General features: G+C 36.0%; 1 protein-coding gene across 5 annotated transcripts in view; it reads left to right on the top strand.

The window, feature by feature from the left end:
* The window catches only part of PCCA (propionyl-CoA carboxylase subunit alpha), a 330,692-nt gene that overhangs the window by 35,698 nt on the left and 267,974 nt on the right, over positions 1-27,020 (top strand). For all 5 annotated transcript variants that reach the window (XR_012511757.1, XM_010959668.3, XM_074378474.1 and 2 more), the window contains exons 5-6: positions 14,517-14,630; positions 16,518-16,571. Coding sequence is in view for 4 of the 5 variants with exons in the window: in XM_010959668.3 (XP_010957970.2) it covers positions 14,517-14,630; positions 16,518-16,571 (168 nt within the window). In the remaining variant the exon portion in view is untranslated. The remainder of the gene's footprint in view (positions 1-14,516; positions 14,631-16,517; positions 16,572-27,020) is intronic.

Raw genomic sequence — 27,020 nt, forward strand, 5'->3', positions numbered from 1 at the left:
CTTAAAAATATTTTCTCAGGACCATGCTTTTTTTTCCCCCTAAGGTCTTTGAAGCTTTGTCAGGAGCTGGGGTCAAAGACCAAATAGTAGAACAAAAGATGTTCCTAGCACCTGTATCATCAGGAATTAACTAGTATTTAGGGGCGTGTATCAGGACCTTGTGGCAGAGACCAAATATCTATTTCTTCTTATGTAACAAAGAAAGCAAGTAGTGGGAATTTACCCATCCTCTTGGGACCACAGTTTCATTGATTAGAGAAGAACGTTCCATCTGTGACTGTTTTGGATCCTGTAGGCTCCCAATTTTTGCACTGCTACTGCAATAGAATCACTGGGGAGTTGGGGCACAAAAGAATGAAGTTAAAAACAAACAACAGCAAAAAGTCTCCCAAATCCCTGAGTGTTTTCTGTAGTGTTCTAAGTCTTGGCAGCTCCCTTTTCTGCTTCTGAAGTCAGAAGTATAATACTTACCTCTGTCAGCACCCCCGTGCATGCTGGGTATCAGACTTTGTTGATCAGGCAAGTGGGTTCATAGAGGAAAGGAAAGTGCTAAACTCACCACTGGTTTATAGTAATTTGAATACTCTTCTTCCTCCATCTGCCTTGTGCTCTGTACTTTAAAGAGTTCACAAATTGTTAATTGGTGTATTCTGTTCAGGTTTCATAGCTGCATTCAGTGGGACAGACAGAATGGAACATGCTTACACCATTTCAGCTGAAATTAGAATGAGCAGGGTGTTTCTTAAAAAATTACTTAAAAACAAGTGTGGAAGGGTTTTGATGTAGCTGAATGGGTGTTTGTGTCTTGTGTGTTATGCTGTGTATCTTATATTATGGGAAAAGTTTGGGCAGGTAACGTCAGAGGAAAAGAAAAGTTTTCATTGTTGACAGCAGTATTTGTTAAGCTTCCTGTAAGATTCTTAAGAGAGAAAAAGTGTTTATGGCTAATTGCTTGGAATGGCCCAGCTGCAGCAATGTATAGTAAGCTGCCGTTTATGATGGAGTGTAGCATTCCTCATGTGAACCATTATTTTCTTTTCATGGGAGATAGACATTAAGAACCTCTGACTTCCTGGTTGAAGCCTGAACTCTACTATGGCATTTAAGATTCCTTTCAAGCCGGTTTTCCTTCTAGTCTGTCACTCTCTTCCACCCTCCTCTCCTGTTAGTGCCTCCTTATTCACCTTGGTTTCAAGCCATTTCACAATTTCTCAGTAGGCTGGGACCTTTCACATTCCATAATTTTGAGTGTGCTCTTTCTCTGTTGGTAGTTTCCTTCTCACTTTTTCCCCATTTATTAGAAATCCAGCTTTATACTTTAGTAACTGATTTTTCATGAAACCATTTTCTGTTTTAGCAACATACACATACTCTTATGTATTACTTTTAATTGCTGTTAGCATAGAAGTCTCTCTTTTTACTAGACTGAATTCCTAGATTGGTGGGGACTGTGATTTATAACTCTTTACACCCTGCTGTAGCATTTATACCTGTGATTAATGTTGGAATGAGTCAGAGAAAGGAGAGGGAAGTGTTCAGGGTTTACTTAATGGTAAAGTAATGTGGGTGAAACATAGATTAGTTGAATTAGAAAAGAGAGTGGAAAGCAGAGACCAGTACTGGGTAAATGGAATTAGAAGCTAATGTTTTGGGGGAAAATATTTTATTACTTTGAGTTTTGGAATAAATACTCAGATATTCATTTTCCTGTCTTTTAATTATATACAGTTTTTCTTTTGGTGGCACTGCTTTTTCTGTAGTTCTTTCTGTCCAGAGAGCCAGCTGCCACAAGGATTTTCTACCTTGTGTTGCCCAGATGTTCCTTTTAATTTGAATACATTTATTTACTCTTTCATACAAAAGAGGCATGCTGACAGCTGCACCAAGTGTTCTTTCCTGAGCAGCCAGACATTTGGATTTGGAGAAAAGTTAGATTTTGAAATAAAAGTCAAGTAGCTTGCAGCCTTAATAAACCATTTAGTTTTTAACATTTTTTTGTTGAGTAATAGTCATTTTACAATGTTGTGTCAAATTGCAGTGTAGAGCACAATTTTTCAGTTATATATGAACATACATATATTCATAGTCGCATTTTTTTCTTGCTGTGAGCTACCACAAGATCTTGTATATATTTCCCTGTGCTATACAGTATAATCTTGTTTATCTATTCTACATTTTAAAAACCCAGTCTGTCCCTTCCCACCCCCCATCCCCTTGGCAACCACAAGTTTGTATTCTATGTGTATGAGTCTGTTTCTGTTTTGTTTTTATGTTTTTTTTTTTTTTTTTTTTTTAGATTCCACATATGAGTGATCTCATATGGTATTTTTCTTTCTCTTTCTGGCTTACTTCACTTAGAATGACATTCTCCAGGAACATCCATGTTGCTGCAAATGGCGTTATGTTGTCGGTTTTTATGGCTGAATAGTATTCCATTGTATAAATATACCATATCTTCTTTATTCAGTCATCTGTTGATGGACATCTAGGCTGCTTCCATGTCTTGGCTATCATAAACAGTGCTGCTATGAACATTGGGGTGCAGGTGTCATTTTGAAGTAAGGTTCCTTCTGGATATGTGCCCAGGAGCAGGATTCCTGGGTCATACGGTAAGTCTATTCCTAGTCTTTTGAGGAATCTCCATACTGTTTTCCACAGTGGCTTTCCTTGCTTCCCTCTCCTACTCTTCATGATTTAGATGTCTTCTTTTACAATTTTGTGTTTATTCTTTTTGTAATTCATGGCAGTTATCTTCTTTCCAGTTATGAGTTTCTCATTTTTCTAGCATCCTGCTTCTTTTCTATTTAGAGTAGACCTGTCAATATTTCTTTTAGCATGGGTTTAGTGTTGCTAAACTTGTAGTTTTTGCTTGTCTGTGAAGTTCTTTATCTCCTATTCTAAAGGATAGCCTTGCTGGATAGAGTATCCTAGGCTGCATCTTTTTTTCATTCAGGACTTTGAATATATCTTGCCACACCCTTCTGGCCTATAGTGTTTGTGTAGAGAAATCAGCTGAGAGCCTTATGGGGGTTCCCTTGTAACTCACTCTTTGTTTTTCTCTTGCTGCCTGTAGATCATTTCTTTATCCTTGACTCTGGCCATCTTGATTATGATATGTCTTGGTGTGGGTCTGTTTGGGTCCTTCCTGTTTGGGACCCTCCTAGCCTCCCGTACTTGGATATCTGATTCCTTCTTTAGGTTTGGGAAGTTTTCAGTCATGATTTCTTCCAATACCTTTTCAATCCCCTTTGTTCTTTCTTCCCCTTCTGGAACCCCTATTATGTGTAGATTGGCATGCTTTATATTATCCCATAGGTCCCTTATATTGTTTTCATTGTTTTTTATTTGTTTTTCTCTCAGCTGTTCTGATTGGGTGCTTTCTGTTGTCCCGTCTTCTAGGTCACTTATTCATTCCTCTGCATTATCTAGCCTGCTTTGCACAGCCTTTAGGTCAGCTCTCATCTCAGCAAATGAGTTTACTAATTCTACTTGGTTCTTCTTTATAGCTTCTATTTCGTTTTTGATGTATTTTATATCTCTAAACACTATTTCTTTTAGTTCCTTTAGTACTTTGGTCACTCCTTTTTGAAATCTTGATCTGGTAGGCCATCAATGTCTATTTCCTTGATCATGCTTTCAGGGAATTTCTCTTGATCTTTTAATAGGGAGTGGTTCCTCTGCTTCTTCATATTGCTCATATCTCTCTGGCACTGTCCTCCGTGGGTGGGTGGGTCACTCCCCTTCTCGATGCCACAGTCAGATGCTGCCCTCGGGCGAGGCAGGTGGGCAGATCATGCTCCCTCCCAGCACTGTTCAGGTGCTGCATTCCTGCCAGGAAAACGGGTGGCTGCCTGCCTTTTCCTGGCATTGGTCGTTTCGCTGCTCTGTGCAGCTGGCCCATCCGTCTCGGGTTGGCACTCCGTAGGCAGGCTCAGGGAAGACTGACCACAGAACAGCTCTGCCCCTGCTCTGTGCCAAATCTCAGCTCCTTGTTTGTCTTGGTGGCTCAAGTTCTCTGAGGTGCCAGGGCAGAAAGATCCTATTTACCTTTAGCTGCAAACAAGTCTCAGTTCTGCCTAGGAGGTTGTGGAGCACGCAGGTGCGGATTCAGGTCTCAGCCCCGCTCCTGCCCAGGCGCTGTGCACAGGAGGAGATGGTGGCTGTCGCTGCGCCCTGCCTCTCTTCTCGCAAGAAGCACCATTAATGGCGCCATGGGTCTGAGGAGACAAAGGCTACAGTGCCCCTCCCCCCAGGGCACACCAGCCTTGTTGCTTTGCTTTTTTGCAATTTATGGGGGACCGAGGTTGTTCTGCTCTGTATCCCCTCCCAGCCACGGCACGCAGCACTGTGCTGTCCCCTGGGGCTGCCTCAGTTCAGCCACCCCAGTCCTCCGCCCAGCTTGGGCAGCCTGTCTCAGCCCCAGCTGCCAGCTTGCCTCTCGGGCTGGGTATCATGGGGGCCCTTTGTGCCCGTTTAGCTTAGTTCTGTCGGTGAAGGGGTGCTCAGGGAAGATCTGAGCCTCAGAGGCTCCCCCTCCGTCCCACTGGCCTCTCCTTTGGAGGTGGGGAGACCCAGCAAAGGAAAGCTATTCCTCCTTTGCTGCTGCCTCCCCACAGGACCGGTCCACACTGTTTTGTTTTTTTCTTCTTTCTTTTTTCCTTTTCTCCTACCAGATTTTTGGCGTCTTTGTCTTTCCAAGAGGGCGATGTTTTGTTGGAGTTTGGCAGGTGCTCTGGTTGGCTGATTGGGTCCGTAGATGTGAGTTTTAGTGTATTTGTGGGGAGAGGGTGAGCTACAAGTGCCCTTCTACTCCACCATCGTGCTTCTCTCTATGGTTTTTTAATTTTTTAATTAAAATGTACATGCTGTATTTTCTGTGGTAAGAAGTACATTTGAGAGGTCCTGACTTTTAGTTCATGCTGATGGGATTAGTCAGATTTCATGTTCCTGTCCCAAATTCCCAGGGAAGGGAAACAGTTAAAAAGAAAAATCCAAAGTGAAAATAACAAACCAGAATTTTGATGTAAAACAGAGCAAGGAGTATGGTCCTGGAAATGGTGAGGAATTTCTGAAAGACAGGTAGCAGATGGGATCATTTAGTGGAAAACCCCAGTCCATAACACAGGCAGGAGAGGATGGTGGTAAAGGAGGGAGCAGCTCCAGAAGAGAGATCCAGAGTGAGAAGCGGGGCCTGGGGCAATTGACAGGATTGCTGCTTAGGAAATGTCACTACAATCATCCAGATGGGTGATTCCTCCACGCTAAGTGTCCATCAGCAGGGAAAATTAATTGGCAAACTGTTAAGGCCATATCTTGGTATTCTTTAGTAGTTAAAAAATAATGAGGTAGATCTCTCTATATTGACAGAACATCTCTTAAGATATATTAAAGACTGAAAAAGATCTTGTAAGAATGACACAGATGATACAAAAATACTATTAATGTTAAAAAATCCCACACTAAAAATATTATGTATTGTTATAGTTACATACATCATATAAAAGCATAGACCAGATGTTCTCAACAATGACACTGTTGTATTTTGCAGTCAAATACTCTACCCCTGACCTCTACCCCTACACTATTGGTATTTGGGATTAAATAATTCTTTGTTATAGGTGGCAGTCCTCGTTATGGGATGCTTCGAGGTATCTTTGTCCTCTGTCCACCAGTCTATCAGTAGCATTCCCTCCAGCCCACAGGTGTGACAAACAAAACTGTCTCTCAACATTGCCAGCTGTGTCTTGCAGAACAAAATTATTCCCCATTGAGATCCTCTGGCATAGACAAAGGTCTAAGAATGCACCTGAGAAGTGATTACTGGAGAGAGAAAATGTAATGGGGATGGAGGTATGGTCAGAAGAGTTGTTAGCTTTACTTTGAACAAGAACAATGTTAAGATAATATATCTAATAAAAAAAAGATACCTTTGGTTATTTATAAGATCTTTATTGTATTCAATTTAAAAATGGTTGATGGTCAAAGGAAGTACGGATTAGCTCACAAACATGCAAATATGCCCAAAGTCATTATTAATTAGAGAAATGCAAATTAGAAAAAGCAGTAAGGAATCACTTTTTTCATTAGATTAATAAAATTAGATCAACCATGTTCACTGATGGTGTGGTGTGGGGAAATTCATCTCTGTTAGACATGTTAATTGATGTAAGCTTTTAAGCATTAGTTTGTAACCTATACACTTTCATATCTTTTTCTTGCAGAATTATGCACATGCATACAGATTGACATGTTCAGGGAATCTTACTGTATTTTATAATACCTGCTAACTGGAAACAATATCCATTATTGGATGAAAGGTTAAATAGTTATGGTTTACCTAGGTTATTAGGAATGTTGTGTAGCAGTTAAGCAAGTTATAAGAATGACATGTAGTGTATTACAGTTTATGCTAAGAAAGTCTTGAGCACAAAATAAAGCTGTACACTTTTATATCTATATATACATATGAAAATCTTTAGGTAGGTCTGAAAGGACATGTGCAGAAACTGTTGATAATTTCTTTTAGGGTAGAAAATGGGACTGGGTTGCCATTAAGGGGGTGGAAAGTAATGGTTACGTGTATTACTTAAACTTTCAAATTTTATATTAAGCTAGTGTATTATATTACTTGGGTAATTAAAGTAAAATGAAGTAAACTTAAGAATATCTTGATGACTCACTTTTCTGTGTAGTATCATCAGTTAGTGGCACATATTGAGCAGTGATAGTTCTGGCTGGGCTCTGGTGGTATCTGAGATCTTATGCTGGTGGTAGCTATCCGTATTTAAATTATTGGAAGTAACATTTAGCTATTCATATGGTTTGGAAACACTTAAAAATACACTGGTTACCATGTAGAGTATTTCTTAATCCTATTAAGAATTCTGTTCCATTGTTTCAGAAGTCTATATTCAGAAATATGATATATCTAAATTTAAGTCTTTATGATTAGAGTCTTGAATTATATGTGGTAGCTTCTCTTTAGTAAGTGGTAAATGATTACAAGCCAGAGCTGTGCCCATATTCTCATTATTGGTATTTTCTTGTTTCTGTTTTTTTATTTTTTCCTCCCTTGTTACAGTTTTTCTTAAGTGGTACTATTTATATCTATTAGCTCTAAAACTGCATTGTTTTCACAGTTGCTTGTCAGTGATAGTCTGGAAATTGTGATGACTATAAGTTTTTTAAAATTATAAAATATACATAACAAAATTTACCACATTATTCATTTTTAATTGTACAATTCAGTGGCATTAAGTACATCTACAGTTACTGTGCAACCATCACCCCCATCCATTTCTAGCACTTTGTCATTGAATCTCTGTAAATTTTATAGGATATGTGTCTAGGTTGTCTCTTGTCTTCATGGCCATATGTTTGGCTGCTGATATAAGGTAACTCACAGAATCTCCAGAAGGGCCGGAAGACCACGGACAACTCAGTCAGGCAGAATGACTCTGTTAAAGAACAAACCCCTCTTTCACTGCTGACTATTCTTGGCAATTGTGTTGTTCTGGGATAGACCCAGAAACTCTTCTAGAGCTGTCCTAAACTAACACTTTTACTTGTATGCTTGTCAGTTAGATGTTATCTGCCTGCAAGGGTGCCACCTCACGTTTCTCTCATTTCTTTAGGTGTGACTGATTGCTGTACCCAAGGTTGCATATATGCACCCTAACTGCACAGGAGTCTGGAAAGTGTTCTTATTTGCTTTCTAGCCTTTTGTAGTAGAGGGAAGCAAGCCAGAAAGGAGTATTGGAATAATCATTTAGTGAGCCCACCGGCAGCATGAGTCATGAGAAGTTACCAACCGATGTCAGTTCTTTTTCTTTTTAACTTTCCGAGTTATGAAATTTATTTTTATTTTCTCCTCCCCACTAACCATAAACCAAACGCAAACAAACAATGACAAAAAGCCCACTAAAGTAGTTACATGTCAGGAAAGTACCCCATATAATGGAAGATGGCAAGGATTAAATATGTCACAACTCCATCATTTCCAAAAGTAGATGACATGACTTCGTGGATCAGAGGAAGACAGTTTACTGCTCTCAACAAAGCAGACAGCAGGAGCGTCAGCATCAGCACAGGAGCATCCTGAGCCCCATGGAGGCATGTGATAGTTCTGTTTAGTGGTTGTATCACAGTTAAGGAACACAGGGCTGTCAGAAACTGTGAAGGGTCTGAAACTTTACTTGTAAGCTGAGAAGTTAGCCTCTCACAGTTTTATGAATGTTGGTCAAAGATGAAGGACAGTTTGATATTCAACAGCTGTACCAAGATCAGAGTATCTGCATTTTTACCCTGGTTCCCCAAGTCCCAGTTCCCACAGGTGATATGAAGAGGGTCAGGTGATACCTGCATATGCAGTGGTTTGCATTGTAGGACCCGAACCCTGAGCTTAGGCTTGTTCTCGCAGAATGAATCTTTTATAATGGGATGTTAGCACCCCTGCCTTTTGCTCCAGAGTGAGGCATTACCCTTCTCTTCTAGTGCTGTTGGCTACACAGATACTTTTGCAAACATAGTTTGAAAAAAAGGCAGGCAGTGCCTTGCTCACGTGATGTGAGTAAGTTGGTTCATAAAACTTTTGCCAACTAGGGTCAAGAATTTAGCACCTTTTGTAGCAAAGCAGCAAACAAACTGGTGCTCCTCCCTCAGGAAGCAAGTACATAATAGTCACACCATGGTTAAACGGGCATGTTCAGGATGCTCAGGCCCCATGGTGTACTGCCTCTGCCAGAATGCACAGCTGCTGGTTACTTCCCTCTCTGACTCTCATCAACTCTAGGATTGACATGGCCTGTTCTGATGAAGTCACTACTTTGATTTAACTAATCTGCTTCTCATTAATAAGAATTGAGTCAGTCTTTGTGGAGGTGATTATATTAGAGATGTTATTATAAGTGATAGATACTGATGTTACGGTTCAAATAGGGTGACTTTCAAATGTTCTCTTACATAACATCTGGCCGTTTTAGGTTAGGGAGGCCACTCTGTTTCAGAGGACATCCAGGGACGCCGGTTCTTGATGCTTTGTTGCTTTGCCATCCCGAGTGTCAAACTTTCTAAAAAGATCCAGATTGTAAATTAGGTTTGGGGACTATACAGTCTCTGTCTCAACTATTCAGCTCTGCCACGTAGCACAAAGGAAGCCATTGACAGTAAGTAAGTGAATAAGTATGGCTGTGTTCCAGTAAAACTTGATTTATAAAAATAGACATTGGGCTTGATTTGGCCCTCACTGTAGTTGGCTGTCCCCTGTCCTAGGAAGTTGCTTTAGTCTGCAGAGTTGAGTTTGGTTGCTGCAACATCTGTGTTCCAAATCACAGGAAAGAACATGGCCAGAATTCAGAGAAACAAGTTGTGTTTCAATTGTAGATGATGTGGAAGTTGTACATTTTCACTTTCAGATCCCAGTGACACAAACTTACTTGTAAGAGTGTCTGATAAATTTGGTCTTTAGCTGGGCAATCATGTGCCACAGGAGCAGGGGAATGAAGGATTTGGGGCACAGTGACAGTCTGGCACAGTGGTATGACGCCTGTAATTTTAAATTTCTTCAGAAATTTAATCTACACTCTCAGACCAGTCATTTTCTCTTTTCAGGAACTGACACTCTGGAGATGGCTTTAAAAGCATTTATAACTCAGTATTGCAGTGTGGAAGGGCAGGGGCAAGGCTGTTGTTACGATCAGTTGTAAAGGTTGGGAGAGGCAAAGTGATAGTTGAGAAAGAGTTTAGAGCGTTGTTTTAGCTTAGAAAAAACTTGAACAAATGCCTTAGGGAAGGAATTTGTGGAAACTAAGGAGCAAAAAACATCTGAGCTGAAATCATTCACAGTGTGAGATTTCTGACTAGCAGTGGCAGAGCTAAGAAGTATGTTGAGGCAGGAGATGGGGGAGGGACAGAGCTCATCTTCTCCCACACACACAATAAATACTAGCTAAGATTTAAAAAGAGAAAAGAAGGAAAAGAAGAAAAGAAGAAGGAAGGAAGGCAAAGACTGAAGGATAGGAAGAAAGCTTGTTACGTAGTCCAGGACGAGCCCCCAAAGCCCCTGTTCCCTAATTACTGTGCTGCCTGAAGCTCTTCTTTACAGAAACTGTCTTCCAGACACAGCTGCAGAGAAAGCAGCAGCGATAGGACCGGGAACATCTTTCTTTCTAGCTGTAGCCCTCAGTCCATTTTGTTGTGGTCCCAGCTCATCCACATTGCTTTTGCTTAGGCTTTGCTCTTATACTTGGTGTCTCCTCCCTTCTCCGCCATCCCTTCTGTCTCTCCATTGGTACCTCTACCAGGGGGCAGGGGTATGAGAACATAGATATAGTCATGCTGCTTTGCATTCATTTGTTATTTACGATATACCCTCAGAAATGCATTTCTGCCAAAGACTAAAAAAAACCCTTTTCTTTTGGTTTCAGGATTGATTCAGGGTTAGTTCCTTTTTGTGATATAAAAACAAGATTGTAGAAAATGGGTTGGGAGTTTTGCAACTGGCAAAAAACTATTCTCTTTTTCCTTGTAATTTTTAATTTTTGGTTTTACTACTTTGGAAATTATATAAATTATAACAGAAGAAAAATAGTAAAGTCACTAATTCATCCATCCAAAAATAATCATGAATAAATGTGTTATGGTGCTACACATGTAGTTTTACAAAATAGAATCAAAGCAAATGTAATACTTACTGATTTAAAAAAAAATAGTTCTTTATTTTCTAGGGGCCAAATTGCCTTTGTAGAAAGGTAGTACCAGAATACTAGTCTGTTGGCATTTGTATGTCTCTGTAGACTTTATACACTTTGTATTAAGTAGAAGACTTCTTTTTTCCTTAGAAATAGAGTTTTTTTCTCATTGTTTGAAAATGATTTTCTTTTTATCAGTTTTTCAAATTAAGATTGATGCAGTTGGCATTCATTTCTTTAACTTTTAAGCCTTTGAGGGTAATTTTTTTTGTTGGTAGTATTAGAGAATTTGGTTAGATTTGATAGATACCGACGTCTGGCCAGATTGTGTGAGGCATTGCTATTCTCAGGCAAGGAGCTTATCTAATATATGTCTTAAAAGTAGTGTTCCACCCAGTGTTTTGTTTGCATTGAAGGAAAATCTAGGTATTCATGGACATGGTAAATAGTGCCCATGTGAGTGATAGGTATCAAAATATCTCCCAGTATGAAAAAACATCTTTAAAGCTGCTTATCTTTCCTATCTTTCTCAGTCTCTACTAGTTTAGAAGGTGTTTAAAATCTTTCTTTCAGATCTGGTCTCGTCCATTTTTTAACTAAGGTGCAACCTATTTGATACGGATAGGGAACAAGCAGAGTTATCTTTTCGTCACGTCTTAAGCATCTAATGGGCTAATATGAAATTTTCCATTAACTCAGAGTTTTAAAGTTCAAGCACAATTTTTAACCTATTTATGTCCAAGCTTTTAAATTCATTAAACAACAAGTCAATAAGGGAGATGATTTTTTTTTTCACTTCTGTAAATTGAAAAACCACCCTTTGTTCTGCTAGATCATCATTTGGAAAATAAAAGACTGACTAATACAAGTGATTTTCCTCTGTTTAAAGAACAGAAAATTTTCAAAATATGAAATTGAATGCTTGAGGAGGAAGCTAATAATCTTCTTTGAAAACTTTTACTACAAACTTTTCTTTTGGAAAAGTTTGTGAAGACTGACTGCTTAACTTAGTATTAATACTTAAAATTTTTAATTTTTCTATTTGAAACTTGTCAGCAATATCCTAGTTAATCAATTTAAACTTTCCATGATTGTTATTTTCCTTTTACTACTGAAATATGTAAGAAAGGAATTTATATTTTTGAAGGTATTGAAATTTTGAGACTTAAATACATCTAGTCGGTGTAAGTGATCATGACAGGTCATTCTTTAGAAGAGTGTCTGCACTGCTTGAATGCAATTTGTTTTGTGATATTAAGCCAAAGAAATCATCTTAGTCACTGAGAACAACAATAACAGCAAAATTGAAATTGAGTTTCAAAAGCTTTTTAAACTATCCTTTCTTGGTTGACTCATAAACATCTCCTTGGGAACTAAAGCAGCAGAGGATTCTAATTTTTTCTTTTTTAATGGCTTTGCCTAGCATTTTTGCTAGTACTGACCCTGTGCTAGACTGTGGGCTTGTTGAGATGCTAATACACACTTCTACCCTAAAGTAAGGTTTGTTTCTGAGAAATAGAAGAAAAGAATCCAACCAGCCCTTTAGAAGCAGTATGTTTTGCCTTTGTAAAATCCACAAGGAGTTTTAGCTTGCTTTTGATGTATTATTTGAGTGTTTTATTCAAACAGTATTATTCATCTGTTAAAGTATGTTAGGCTCTGTGCTAGATTCATAGTATGTTTACAAAGAGTTTGTGATAACATGGGAAAAATGTCTATTATAATGTTCAAAAGCAAAAGGATGCAAAATTATATTTTCAGGATGGTTACAAAAATGTATTTAGAGGAAAGACTGGAAGTAAGTCAAAGTACTATTAGGATTCCCCTCTTTTTTACTTTTTGATGCATATATATTATAGACAATTTGACATATAATACACATGAATGTGTGTATATGTTTTAATTCTGCCTCCCTACTCACCTCATACAACCCTCACCTCCCTTATGTATTGCTAAGATTAGAGAAGATTTAATTTAGTTAGACTTTTACCTCAAAGACAGTGTCTTAACAATTAAAGTTAATAAAATTGTGGTCCAAGTGTATCTATGAATTTACAAGCTTGTAGCAATAAAACTGTTCTAGGAGAGATTTTTAAAAAATTTAAGACACAATCTTTGCCTTGCAGGACCTTATGATCTGGTAGAGCGATGAGTATGTAAATTGCAGCAGACATAATCTGTAAAGCAGTCAAAATGACATTGCTGGGCAGGATGTGATTAAATGCCAAAATTTGTACCAAGTACTGTTGGAATTCAGATTAAAGGAGATTCATCTGAAGACCTAGGGGTAGCAGTGAAACTCTTAAGTTCATCTTTAGTAACAGGTAGTGTCTGGAGGGAAGTAAAATATACAGAATAAATGTGGATTTAACTTTAAATACTTTATTCTCACATGGCTAACGAATTATTTTTAAAGAACTGTACAGTATTCAATTTCTTTCTTATAGGAAAAATCCCACAACCACAATTACAGTAAGAAAATTGCTAATAATAGGGACTGAACTGGGCAGAGGACAATAGAAGAGGGGACATTCTGGTCTGAGGGAAGAAGAACAACTTGAATTTGGGAATAAGCAAGGCAGAGATAAAGGAGAGCCTTGCTTTGAACGTGGGAATATTTAGGATCCCTTTGTGAGCATGGCTGCCTTTCCTTGAAATGGATATTATTAAAGAAGTTAGACTGTATATATTTGAGTATTTTATATTAAGATATAGACCTGTAAGTCCTTTGGGTGGCAGGTATCAATACACAATATAATTTTTACCTAGTTTGAAAATATTTATTGATAAAGAGGACTCAGAGCTTCCCTAAAAGATGCCTTGTTTTTTGTTTTTTTGGGATAGACCTCATTTAAAACAAAGTGCTTCTTAAATTATTACTTCACAGCCAAAGAATATAACTTAACAATACTCAGAAGTATTTTCCACCTTAGACTTTTTGAAGGATGGTCATACATGTTCAGGTATATGTATGTGTTCCAGGTTTTAAAGTCTGTCTTGTAAAATAAATTTAAACTGAATTCCTTAAACTGGAAAACTGTTAGGAACAGTCATTTCAAAAATACAACAATCCCTTCATCGTTTTGAAAGAACAGATTTCTTTTAGAAGTAAACAAATTACTCTGCATAAAATGCCTAGCCTCTGTTAAGCAAAAATAGATTTGAAACATTGTGGAGTGAGTAGTCTAAAAAATGCAGCACATATTCCTGAGTTTTGAGTAGATTTAGAACTTAACATATCAGTTCTTTTAGGAATAAAGGTAACATGAATGGGGATCAAATGTGAGAGTATTTAAATGATTCTCAAGATTTTCTGGCTCATGTGTCGTGATATTGAACTCTTTAGTCCTGGGCTTTAATTTGTGCCTGATGCTGACCTGGTGCTGTGCAGGGACACTCACTGCATCCCTTCATTCAGTTTCTCTAATTATCCTCACTTCCTGGGGAGCTTGCTTAGAACTGTGCATGAGTGCTTATTATTAAAGTATTGGGCTATATACAACAGGGTAGTTTTTGATACAAGGTTTATGTGTTGATGAACTGAATAGGAGGCTAAAATTGTTTGCTGTGATTTTACTTAACCAAATTGGTGGGGAATATTAAGGAAATTATCTGGTTAGACAGTGGATTAGGTATGCAATAAATGAAATCATGGTTAGTATAGTTCCTGAGCTTATTTGTTACATTGTTTTTTTAGTGTATTGAAAAGAGATCTGACCATATAAATAATATGCGAAACAATCAGATTTGCAATTTTGTGTATACTTGCGGAAGAAGATGGTTCTTTTTGCTGGGAGGCTCTGTTAATGCAGAGATTTGTCTCCTCAGGTTCACGTGAAAATGGCAGATGAGGCTGTCTGTGTTGGCCCAGCTCCCACCAGTAAGAGCTACCTCAACATGGATGCCATCATGGAAGCCATTAAGAAAACCAGGGCCCAAGCTGTGAGTCTGAATGAATCTGTCTACTGCAGCTGTTTCATATGTAGTGAGCAAAAAGCTAGAGTTTGTATTAAAAAAAAAAAAAAAGAAAGAATGATTGAACATGCTGTTGCAGTTCATGTCACATGAGTTAAATGTGGCCGAATTCGCTACTGGAAATCAAAGGCTTTGTAGCATCTGGCAGTGTTGGTTGCTGATCCTGCAGGTGGCTGCTGGATTCAGCTTTCACACCAGGGAGCAGTTTCAGTTCATTTCCAAATTTGCTAGGGAAAAAAAAAAAAAGAAATCCCAATTAGTTTTGAGTATTAACCCTTTCTGTGTAATAAGAGCATTAAAAAAATTCTGTATTATGAACAGAATCCAGAAGATCCTGTTTTAAATTCTGTTTTAATCATTAAAAAATTATGTATGCCTAGTTATACTTCCAAAAATAAAAATGATGGAATTGGTGGTCATTTTAGTTTGCTAGTGTCTGTGGAATATACGTAACTTACATGGAGAAATCAATAATTATCCCCACCTCCAGTTTTGTTTGAATGGAGCGGAATTCAAGGAAGAAACTGGCTTCTGACATTAAGAATAGTGTTTTGTTTTTGTTGTAGCTGTTGTTGCTCTCTGTGTATGTGTGTGTGTATGTTTTTATCAGAGAACTAATTACATATATAATGTTAAAAACTATGCAGTGTTATCTCTAAAATTGGATGCAAACAGCCAACCAGCAATTAGCCTGGAGTGCTTCAGTTAATGTTCACATTTCTTTTGAAAGAAATGTCTTCGTAAGACGCATGTTTAAATAAAAAACTGAATTCATGAGCCCATATTATAGATGTTTACAGTTTATTAGCAGAGTTAATGAAGGTAGAACTCTTTTAACCTTTTAAGTATAGCTTGTCAGAATACAGTCTTTATTTGAATGTTTGTATAAAATGAAATTGTTGAAGTGAAACTCTTTTCTTGTGATTAGTAGTATAAATTATTCTGTACCTTTTTTGTAAAGCTTAGTCGAGCATTTAAAGATCTCAAATGTGTAGATACTTCTAGGAATTTGACTTTTATAGCAGAATTTTTCCTAAAATTATTTTTCTAAATATATTCCTAAATTATTTTCCTAAAAATATATTCAATACTGACTGATAATAGAGTGGCTAAATTTATGTTTGGCCAATGTGGTAGAGTCAAAAGTTACTTGATTAGACCAGGATGGTAGAAGTTAGATTGTAGCAGTGTAGCTTGTGAATGAGGATGGCATGAAGTGGTTGTGAATGGCAGAGTGGGGTGAAGAGGGAAAGAAGAGTAGATATTAGAAGAAAAATAAATTCAGAGTACAAATAAAAGTAAAACCAAACTTCCATTTTGGTTAGGTTTGACAAAACCTGTTTGTTGGGTGGTGACTGAGTATAGTAATGTTATCAGGAATAAAATATGTTCATTGGCTTAGTAGCCAGGGTTTTGGAAAGTAGCAGTTCCTGGTACCATAAAGAAAGGAGAATTAAGAATTTTTCATCCTTCTTGCAAAAGGTTTCCTTTAACATAATTCTTTGACCTACCATCCATTAGAAAATTCTTCAGACTTGTGGCCAGAGTTAGTCTCAGAAGAAGTGGGGAGAATTTGGATTGCGTTGAATAGCATAGCTAAGTGCAGGTGGACAGGAAGGTATGTAGTGGATGGCCGTGATTGTGGTTAAGACAGAGGTAGTGTGCTGCAAGTGAATATTTGCAATTTGGGTTTCTACTCAGGAATGTGAGTTAGAGCTGATCAGTACATTAGAAAAGTCAGTAACTGCGGAGGAGCCCTTGAACAAGAAATGCGTGAGTGCACTCTCTGTTTTGCTTATTATAAAGGTTTTGCAATATGATAAAATTGAAGTACTTTTTGTTTTCATTTCTAAGGTACATCCAGGTTATGGATTTCTTTCAGAAAACAAAGAATTTGCCAAATGTTTGGTAAGTTTGTAATGAACCATAAACTGTTAACTTACATTTCAGAAAACAGTATAATGGTGTTGATTTTGTTAATATGTGTAGTGATGAATTACAGAATTTTAATTGACCCACTGATTCTTTGAAAACAGTTTGTGAAAAGTGAAGAGTTTTATTCTGTAACCCAAGTCCTTGAAGAGTAAAAATGGGAAAGTTGTAAAATCACCATTACATCTAATGAATGATACCTAGTTTATTATATCTTGCATGGACTTTGACTTGTAAGATTAAACATTTCAGAGTTTTTAGCTAAATATGTCAGGGAGTCTAGTGATTTATTAATTTTTATACCATGAACCTGGAATGTGAAGCCAGAAGTAAGATTCTAGTTTTTTCCCTTTTATTGCGTATCATGGCACTTAAGATCAAATCTTACTACTGCCCCTATTTTGGGAAAAGCTTTTTTTTTTTTTTTAATGGTCTGAGTATCCTCCTGATATCACCAGCCTGATTAGGTGGATTAACCTTTATTTGCTATTAAACTGATTTTCCATGTGCATTTATAACCATTCCAGATGATACTGAAACCTGAAATGTGATTTTGAATAATGGTTTCGAAAGCTCATTAGATCAACTATCTGAGGTATTAAAATTAACCTAATTTAATATTTTGCTGTGTTACACCTGTTTCTGTGATGTGCTTACATTTTGTTCTTCCATGGATTGAAAATTAAGTATGAATGCAGTCATCACTTTGAAGATGAAATTTCCACTTCAAATCTGTAAATATAATTTGGACAATTCTTAAGATCATAGAGTTCTAGCTCAGAATGATCAGTTTTAACCAATTTACTTTATAAATTAAAAACTAAGGCCAAAGATCGAACTGAAGTCTGAAGAACTGAATTAAGGTCACACAGATGGCTAATAGTAACAAATGTCTGGAGAGGGCAAATTAGGTATAAGAATTCTAAAGGTCCAGATTTACCAGGTTTTGTGCAGTGTATCTACGTTTTCCTGTTTATACCCCCCCTTTTTTAAAAATATTTTCTTATTGATTTATAATCATTTTACAATGTTGTGTCAAATTCCAGTGTAGAGCACGATTTTTCAGTTACACACGAACATATATAGATTCATTGTCACATTTTTTTCTCTGTGAGCTACCATAAGATCTTGTATATATTTCCCTGTGCTATACAGTATAATCTTGTTTATCTATTCTACAATTTTGAAATCCCAGTCTAGTTCTTCCCACCCCCCATTATACCCCTTGTTATTATATCTTGTTTGAAATTTTGGCTAAGGTTCCGTCATGTAAGAAAATGATTTGAATATAATACATTTAAATGTATCTGTACAATATCATGTGTTACATTTAAGTCTGTATAAATGAAGAGTCTCAAAACTGTGGTCCATGGGCCAGTGCAGCCTGCTGCCTGTTTGTGTAAATGCAGCTTTATTGACACACAGCCACGCTCTTTCTCCTGTTGTCTGTGGCTGCTTGTGCTTTGTAACAGCAGAACTGTGTAGCTGTAGCAGAGGCCAAGCAGCCTGCAAAGCCTGAAATATCTACTGTGTGGCCCTTTGTAGAAAAAGTTTGCCAGCTCTTGGTATAGGTGAATATCTGGGTCCAGGAGAAGTGAAATGATATGGCCTGTATGTTCACTGATGCATTTAATTCAATCATTTAAAAAAGGCTTGTTTGGCATCTATGTTTAAGGCATTTGAGAAGGATATAAAAATGAATCAGATGTGGGTCCTGCTCATAAGGAACTTGGTCATATTGTGGAAAATAAGTCAAGTATACAAATGACTTCAGTTCAGGAAAGAAAATGTTATAAAGTGCAAATTCTCCATAAATGAAGTTAAGAAAGATTGTTTCCATCAGGGGTTTCATGTTAGAGAAAAGAATGTCAAGTGTCTGACTACCTTCCTTTCTCATTTGTTTTCTCTCTGATCTTATCTCCTCCATTTTCCTTTATTAGTGCTGTGCCTCAGCCAAGCCAGACTGCGTGCTGCTCCCAAATGTGGCTGGCTCTCTCCTGTTCCATTCTTTTCATCATTCTTTCGCCAATGGTCACACCTGTCCCTTTGTCCCACATTTCTAGTTATTCTCTATCGTTAAAGGCAGAGTTTGCATGTTACCTCTACCAGGATAGTTTTTCATGTTCTTCTGGTCAGAAGTAATCTCTTTCTTCTGTCTTCCAGAGCATTAAACTTCTTTTGGATTTCTTATTTGATATACCACTTTCCATATTATGTTAAAATTGTTTCTGTATTTTAATCTCCTCTTGAGACAAGAGATTTGTCTTCTCAGTCTTTGCTTCCCTTTTGTTTTATATCCTAATGATTTCTACATACTAAGATCAATGAATGTTATGAAAGGATTAAGTAAATATTATTAGATAAAGAATTATAGAACAATAGCCTCTGGGAAAACTTTCCTCATGTCACAAAAAGGTCTGTTTCGTAACTAGAAGGTAATATTGCCATATGTTTTTGTTCACTGTGAAAATATGCAGCTGATGATAACTAACCTTTTCTCTTTTTTGGTGCATCATGGCAGGATTCTTATTTGGGATATAATTTTTAATTATAGTTAAAATCTTTTCCCATGAGAGTGTGCCATTTAAAATGCTCCTTTTGGAATATCTGGTTAAAGCTGGCAAGTTCATAAAAATAATACAGTGAAATGAAATTGCTTACAGGTTTTGTTAGGCCATATCGACATTGTGTGGTTAGTGACCAGCCATTGAAATTTGATAATTTTTATGTTAATAATTCTCACCTCTATACTTTGCTGTGTTGCTCTGTTGAATTTAACTTTATAAAGAGCCTTCATTTCGCTTAGCATTATTAGGAGTATATTTAATAGTGGGAAAAAGAAAGCATTAGGTGAGTGCCAGTGGTCTCAATTTATAAATAAAAGATTGCATCATAATTAGAAAAAAAAGAAATTTGATAGTTATTATCCCAAACTGGGTATATTCTTGGAAATCTGATTTCTAAAATAGTGGTGATTGCTATGTTGGTGGCAACTTTTGGCAAGAAGGACTAGCAGAACATGCAAAAGAATTTTTTTTAAGTTTAATACTGTGATGTTGCTTTTATTCTAATGCCTTATCTTATGTTTGAAATTTAATCAAATATGGAAGTTTTTTTTCCCCGTTAATTTCTGGTTGTTTTTTTTTTTTAATTGCTGTTCAAAGATCAGCATATTATTTATTTTGTTTGTAGAAAAAGTTTTTCTTTATCATCTGATACATTGTTTTTAGTTTTGAATAAAATGATTTCTTGAATTTTTTCTGAATGTATGCTATTTATTTGCTTTAGAAAGTACCATAAACCAAATATAAAAGCATACTAAACTTTATGTATTTTCTTTACAAGGCTAATTACTCCTTATGCTTAATTTAAAAGAAGTGGGATCAGATTATATAGAATCCCTACTGTATATGATTTAAACAAAATCATGTCATGCTTGTTTTTACCTAAATAATTAGTGGAAAATACAAAGCTACAAATAACCCTTATAAAGAATAGCAATTTTCAGTAATTTTAATGTGCTGAGCAAACATTTTATTTCCAAACTGTTTTTCATTCTGTATTTCCCCTGTGGGCTCCTTGTATTCCGAGCAGTAAAGGAACAGTGATGGAAAGCTGTGAGGACTGTTAGGATTAAGAAAAGAAATTCTTTTGGAGTTTACGAAAGAGCTTTGAAAAGTAAAACTATCTGTTCCTGGGAAAAGGAAATACTGGTATAAAGAGATTTCATAGTCTTCTTAGTTATCTTTCTGGTTTTTAGGTATATACATGTATTCATATTATTGTATCATGTTTTAGTGCAGCACAGATTGTAAGTTACAGTACTTAACTTTTTGAGAAATTTATGTTAGATTTAATAATTACTGTTTGATGTTTGGGTCTTATCCATGTATTTAAAAGGTATGTGTATGTATGCCTACAGAGTTCTGTCCAGAATGGTCAGCATATAAGGGTAGAGAAGGGAACTGTGGCAAGCAGTTGAGATTTGATGATTGTATTCTTTTATCAGCTTATGTTGGAGGCTTTTTAGCAAGGTAAGAAATGTAACTATTTCAAAAACAATAATGAGATCTAGTTTTTTTTAATCCACTGGGTTAGCCAGACATTTAAAAACTAGCCGTAACAGCAGTGTAGGCAAGCATACAGGAAAATTGTCTTGTTCCTGAGAGTGTAAATTATTTCAGCCCCCCTTTTTTTCTTTTTCATTTTTGCCAGAAATTTGTTAGTATCTATCAGAATTTAAAACGTGTATGTTGAGTCAACAGTTTCACTCTTAAGAAATTCACCTACAAAGATATACATAAAAAATGTTTATTGTAAGGTTGATTGTAATAGCAAAATTTGGAAATAGCTTAAAATTGTTTTCATCTTTAAAATGAAGAGAATGACACCTACCTCGTAGGGTTGTAAAGATTAGAAACAATGTATATAAAGAACTTGGCACAAAGTCTGGCATCACTAGGTAAGTAACCTTATCATTATAGGTGTGAATAATTTTGCTTTAATAGGTGGGGAGAGCTGTTGAAGTTTTTTTTAAATTGAGAATGAGGTAAAATTAGCCTTTTTGGAAATTAATCTGATAGTTTTCATGTATATTTTGTGAGTTTAGATTTTTTTCCTGAGATTAATACTCTGTTAATATTATATTATTATACACATATGTATGGTACTGTAGTTTACAGAATACTTTGACATACATGATTTTATTTAATTCATGCAACCATTTAACAAAAAGAAAACTGAGGCTTAGGTGCAGTGACTTGCCAATAATCACACTATGCTGTTAAGTAACAGATTTAGGGCTTGACCTATGTTGGCTGACCATGAGTACAGAGCACTATAAAATAATACTGTACCCTTGTCTGTTCAGTTGGAAAGAGCCAGAAGCCAAACAGTGAAGACCAGATAATTACAGGGAACTTAGCCAAAGCCCATAGAAATCTCTTTCTCCACTTTGTAATAACATAAGCAGTGAATGATTAGGTTGTAGGAATATGACCGTTGTGTCGGTAAAAATTTGAAGAAACCCTTTTGTTAGGTCACTGGTCATCAGTTGTGAGGTTGTAATCCATGGTATGTTATAGTTGTGAAGTGAATTATAAGTACTTGGCAACTAATAACTAAAATTATGAAGTTAGCAAGTTTGCCAATGATTTTATTTAACAGTATTTAAAAAATTAAAAGTTTAGAGTGAATTTAAAATGATCCATATGATATCCAAGTCACTTATATTTGAAAAAAATTTCTTTTTTGAGTAGGAGAAAAAAGGAAGGGTGTAGACCTTGTAAGCCCAAAGTTGTCTGTAACTCTTATTTTATGTCCATGTGCTGTGATCTGGGTAACTCATGGAAGTATGTTTTGTGTGTGACTTATTTATATATGTCTTGGCTTAAGAAAGGTTAAGAACTGTTACTACATTGTATTTTGTAGACATCTAGTTTTAACTACATAAATATTCTCGTCTCAACATTTTGGACACAGATCTTTGATTTTATTATATTAAAATTTAAGACTTTTGGGAATGTAAAATCTTAAAAAGTCACGTGTAAACATTGAAAAATAAGGTTTCTTCCATCTCTGCATCTTAGACTCCAGCCCCCAGTTTAAATCCCTAGAGGCTACCACTGCTACCATATTTATATTCTGTGTGTGTATGTGTGTGTGTGTGTTTGCCTGCTAGAATTTTGCTGTAGATTTGTTACATAGGGTACTCTTACTTGCTGAAGTAGGATATTATTTATATATAACAAAAGAAGTGGCTCAAAACTTTTCTTCCTTTCCCCCAGGCTCTTAAAAATAGATATAGACCACCTACCTTGAGAATACCACATTCTCATTTAATCTTTATGACAATCTGTGATGTATTATGATTTACAGAAGAGAGAACAATCTCAGATTAAGTGCCTTGCCTGAAGTCACATAGTTAGAATATGAGAGTATAGTTTCTAACAAAAATCTTCAACTGTAAATCCCATTCTTGGTAAATGTTCAAAAGTGCTTCTAAGATGAATTGGAACTAGACTACTAACTAGGTTGTTAATGTTTTGTTTTGTTTTGAAATTGGTAGCTTTGGCTGGCCCCTATTTTTGCTGGTGGTGGAAGCTATTCTCTTTCTGCTCCTTTTTTCCCCTTCATTGGTGTACCATTGTTAAAGTCTAAAAACAGAATTCTATCTTTCTTTCTTTCTTTTCTTTCTTTTCTTTCTTTCTTTCTGTCTTGGATGCCAGCGAAAGTAACTATCTTCACTTGGGATTTGCTGACTTTATATAGGTAAAGTACTTGAGTGAGCTGGTAGAGCTATAAGTTAGTCACTGATGTCTTCCTCTCAGTGATATTTTTCTGTTGAATTAATCCTGTCTCCCTGAATTTAGAGGAGAAATTTGGTGACTCTATCCTTTTGACAATAATTTTGTAGTATATTTTAAATTGTGACTTTAAATATATCATGTTCAAAAGGCTTAATGAACACCTATGAAAGAAACTTCACAAAACCCTCATCTTAGTAGAATGTCCTTTGAGATGTTTGAGAACATGTTGGATTAGAGTTCAGCTTCTACAACAAAATATTGTTGAAGAATTTGAAAATGATATTGAATAGAAATACTCTAGGGTGGATACCTGAAAAGGGAAACGTCTTTTATTTTTAGGGAGTCTTTTAAGGATGTAGATAAGGCAAATATATTTAGAGTTGTAGGGTTTGGGGGTGATTTCATTAAGAAAATTAAGACTGTGATTCGATGAGACTGGGATTTTCCTCCCTTTGAGGTTAAAACAGTAACTTTGAGATCTCTTAAAATTAACTTTTATCCGCTTACTTGTATGTAACCACTATACTTAGAATTTAGTAGGAAAGACTTTGGTATTGTCCTAGTAAAGGTAATAGATTGAGGATTTTGTTGAATTAAATGAAGTAACATTAATTATCGCTATTACATATATACAGTTAATGATTCTTGCTGCCCCAAATTCATTCTAAAATTAAACTTTTAAGTGCATGCTTTGTAAAATGAGCAAAGAGGTAGAAAAAATAAGCAAAGAGGTAGAAATAATGAGATGATTGCTGAGGCTTTGTTTTTGGACTGGACTTTATCTAACGATATTGTTACAAAGGTTTTGAGGTACCATATCAAAGCACACTAGGTGATATATTACTTTGCTAAGCAGAGAGTATTCCTTTCTTGTGTGTGCACACTTCCAGTGTACTTAAGGCGTATTTGTGTGTGCCCTTGCCGGGGTGCAGATGTGTGTATTTTCTTAGATTTTTCTTCAGTCCTTCACATAACACTTGTTGAGTATAGGTGTTAAGAGAAATAAGAACAAATCATTAGATAAAAATTATGTGTTACATTTCTTGACCATTATATTTTATTTATAAGGAAATTTAAAATTTTTAAATTTTTTATAAGGAAATGTTTTGATTAATAAATGACAGATGCTGTTTCTTATTAGAATGCTACAATTTATATAAAATATATTGAGTGGATAGAATTAGTTATATTTTTATATATAATATATAAAATGTCAATATATTTCACTAGGGTAGCATGTGTTTGATGTTATTAATTGTATAATGATGTGATATTAGAAGGCTGACTTGGTTACAGGACTGCTGAAATACAAAAGAAATATGGCCCAGAGGAAGTACTGCTTTAAATCTTATATTGTTCTAAGAGTGAAATATCATACAGTATATAATGAGTTCAGTGTTAACTTGATTGTCTTGGAGAACACATTAAACTTGGGAGACGCTGAGGCTCTCCTTCACATCCAATATGAGGGGATATCGGCCTTTGTCTTTGAAATGTTCCCCTTTTATCAAAATGTCTGTTTTTAGTCTTCATCACTTATACTTGATATTTTCATGATCAAGAGAAATAGAACAATGTTTTGTCTTTATCCTTTAAGATTGATAGAATAGACACCACATGAAAGTCAAAAGTGTGGTATCTAAAAACATTAACCTTTTCCAGCTCGTCTTGGCTTATCACATGTTGACTCAAGCATGGCCACCACAAAGAGTTACAGTAAAGAAGAATCCTTCTCGTGTGTATAAACTGGTTATTAGACTAGAGGGGATATATAAAAGGGAACTCACTCCTGTGTAATGTCAGTTATGAAAAGGAAAAATCCAGTTGTTAAAAGGGCTTAATCTAGAGCAATAAAAAATAACTTCTGTTATTCCAGGTATCATATTAGAGTATTTATGCTTTACCTCTCATGATGATAGGCTGTTTCTGCTAAGACTATTACATAGCACTGCATTTCTCAAAGAGCTTTTATCATGCTCTGTTATTATAATATGTGCCTTGATTAAAGTAGACCAAGAAGATTATCTCCAGAACAGATTAATTGCCAAAAGAAATAATCACATTTTGATTCTTTGTGTTTTGTTTATAATAGAATAAGAATTTGAGAAATTAAGTCCTTACCTTGTCAGACCATTAATTTCCTGCCCTCATGGAATATTCATTAACTCTTGGCACAGTTTGGAAAAATGATGTAGTATAGTAGGATGAGCACCTTTCATGGATGGCATATATGATTTCAAATTGCAAGGAGCCAAACTGGTGAACTCAAGTGAGTTTATCTAGCAAAGGGTAAGAATCTATGTGGACTATTTTTGGATGGATTACAAAAATGAAAGAGAGACCGTTATTTCATTTACATAGAAGGTTTATCTCATATCTTCTGGCACGAGTAGGAAGGTGCCAGTCACTGCTCTAGATACTGGATATATTCACAGTGAACAGGACAGAATCTAAGTTTTCATGGGGTTATTTTCTAGTACAGGGAGGCAGATAATAAATGAATTAGCAAAGACAGATCATGACAAATGCTATAAAGAATATACAAGTGGATCATGCAATAAAATGTTGGTTCCCAGTGTGTTCTGGGGCATCTGGGAATCCTTGAGACTCTTTCAGACTGTTTTCAGAATAGTTCCCCCACCCCTCATCTCATTCTCTGACGATTGTGCAGTAGAGTTTTCCAGTGGCTATATCATGTATGTTATGATAACAGACTGAATGCAGAACCAGTTATGAGAATTCAGCTGTGTTCTATTAAGCCAGATGTTAGAGATTTGCAAAAATGTAAAACATTTCTACTCTTACTAATTTGTCAAAAAAAGTATTAATTCTAATTGTTAGCCTTAAGTGGGTTTATTCTTTGAAAATTAACAGCTCTTTGAGATCATCAGTTTTTTAAAACTGTGAAGAGATTCTAGGCCCCCAAAATTGGAGAAACACTGCCAGGAGGTAAATGGATGGCCTCTTTGGATTAGATGAGGTGGTGCCAAAAAAACCTCTCTAAGAAGCTGAGATTTCAGAGAGAAGAGCATTCTAGTTAGAAAGAGCAAGACTTCTCTGACCACCCTTCCCCACCTGACTTCTACATCCTTTCCTGGTCTTATAAGTAAATGACAAGTCAAGGATGTCTACTTACTCATTTTTAAATTCCTGTTGTTTACCACTTACCAGTCATTAATAATTGTTTGCCAATTTTAATGGAATTGCTTATATACATTTCCAAGCATGAGACTAACTTTTAGAAGGAGGCTTAAACTCTATGCTATTCCCACCAAGCTAATTTGAAATACATTTTTGTTACTTAAAAAAATTAACAAGTATTGGTTAGATCTGTGATTTTCTGTTTAATTCCTTTTGCATGAGAAAAATCATGTATTAGATTTCTGTATATGACTTTTAGTAAAGTGTGGCTTTGTCTTCCATATATATTTGTTAGTAGTAGGTTTGTTTTACAGTCTTTATGCTGTGGAGTTTTAATTTGTGCCGATACTAATTAGTATAGTGTTTAAAGACTGTGATTCATCATTCCTGCTTTTATCATTTTTTTTTATCACACCATTTAAAAAGCAAAATCAATTTTGAAAGTGAATAATAGAGAAAGACAAAAGGGAAATAATGAATTTATATAAAATAAGAGTACAAGCAGCAAGGTTGATTGTGACCATGATATTAATGGATGAGATTTCTACCTTTAGCAAATTGTCAACTTTTTTGAGTATTTATTGTGTGTCACGCACTATTCCAAGCACACCACATGTGCTAACGCGTTTGTTTTTCTTAATAGCCCTACATGTGGATAGTACTGTCTTCACAGGTGTAAGAAACAAAAGGAAGGTGAGTTTAAGTGAGTCGCTCACACAGCTTAGTGCCCAGGCAAGGATTTCAACCCAGGCATTGCTTATACTCCTACCTTCTGGGCTGTGCTGGTTCTGAAGAAGAGATTGTACAGCTTGTTGTGGAGCAAAACAGAATAAAACCTTAACATATTTTCAGCTCTGTTTTACTCGCCTATCATTATTTTTTCCCTGACAGACTTTAATTGTGTAATTTTATAATTATAATTTGTTAAGCCTCTTGATATCTCTAGCTTATAGAACATGTGTCTGTAGAAAGTAAA

This window comes from Camelus bactrianus, chromosome 14 (genome assembly GCF_048773025.1).
Source record: "Camelus bactrianus isolate YW-2024 breed Bactrian camel chromosome 14, ASM4877302v1, whole genome shotgun sequence".
Classification (NCBI taxonomy): Eukaryota; Metazoa; Chordata; class Mammalia; order Artiodactyla; family Camelidae; genus Camelus; species Camelus bactrianus.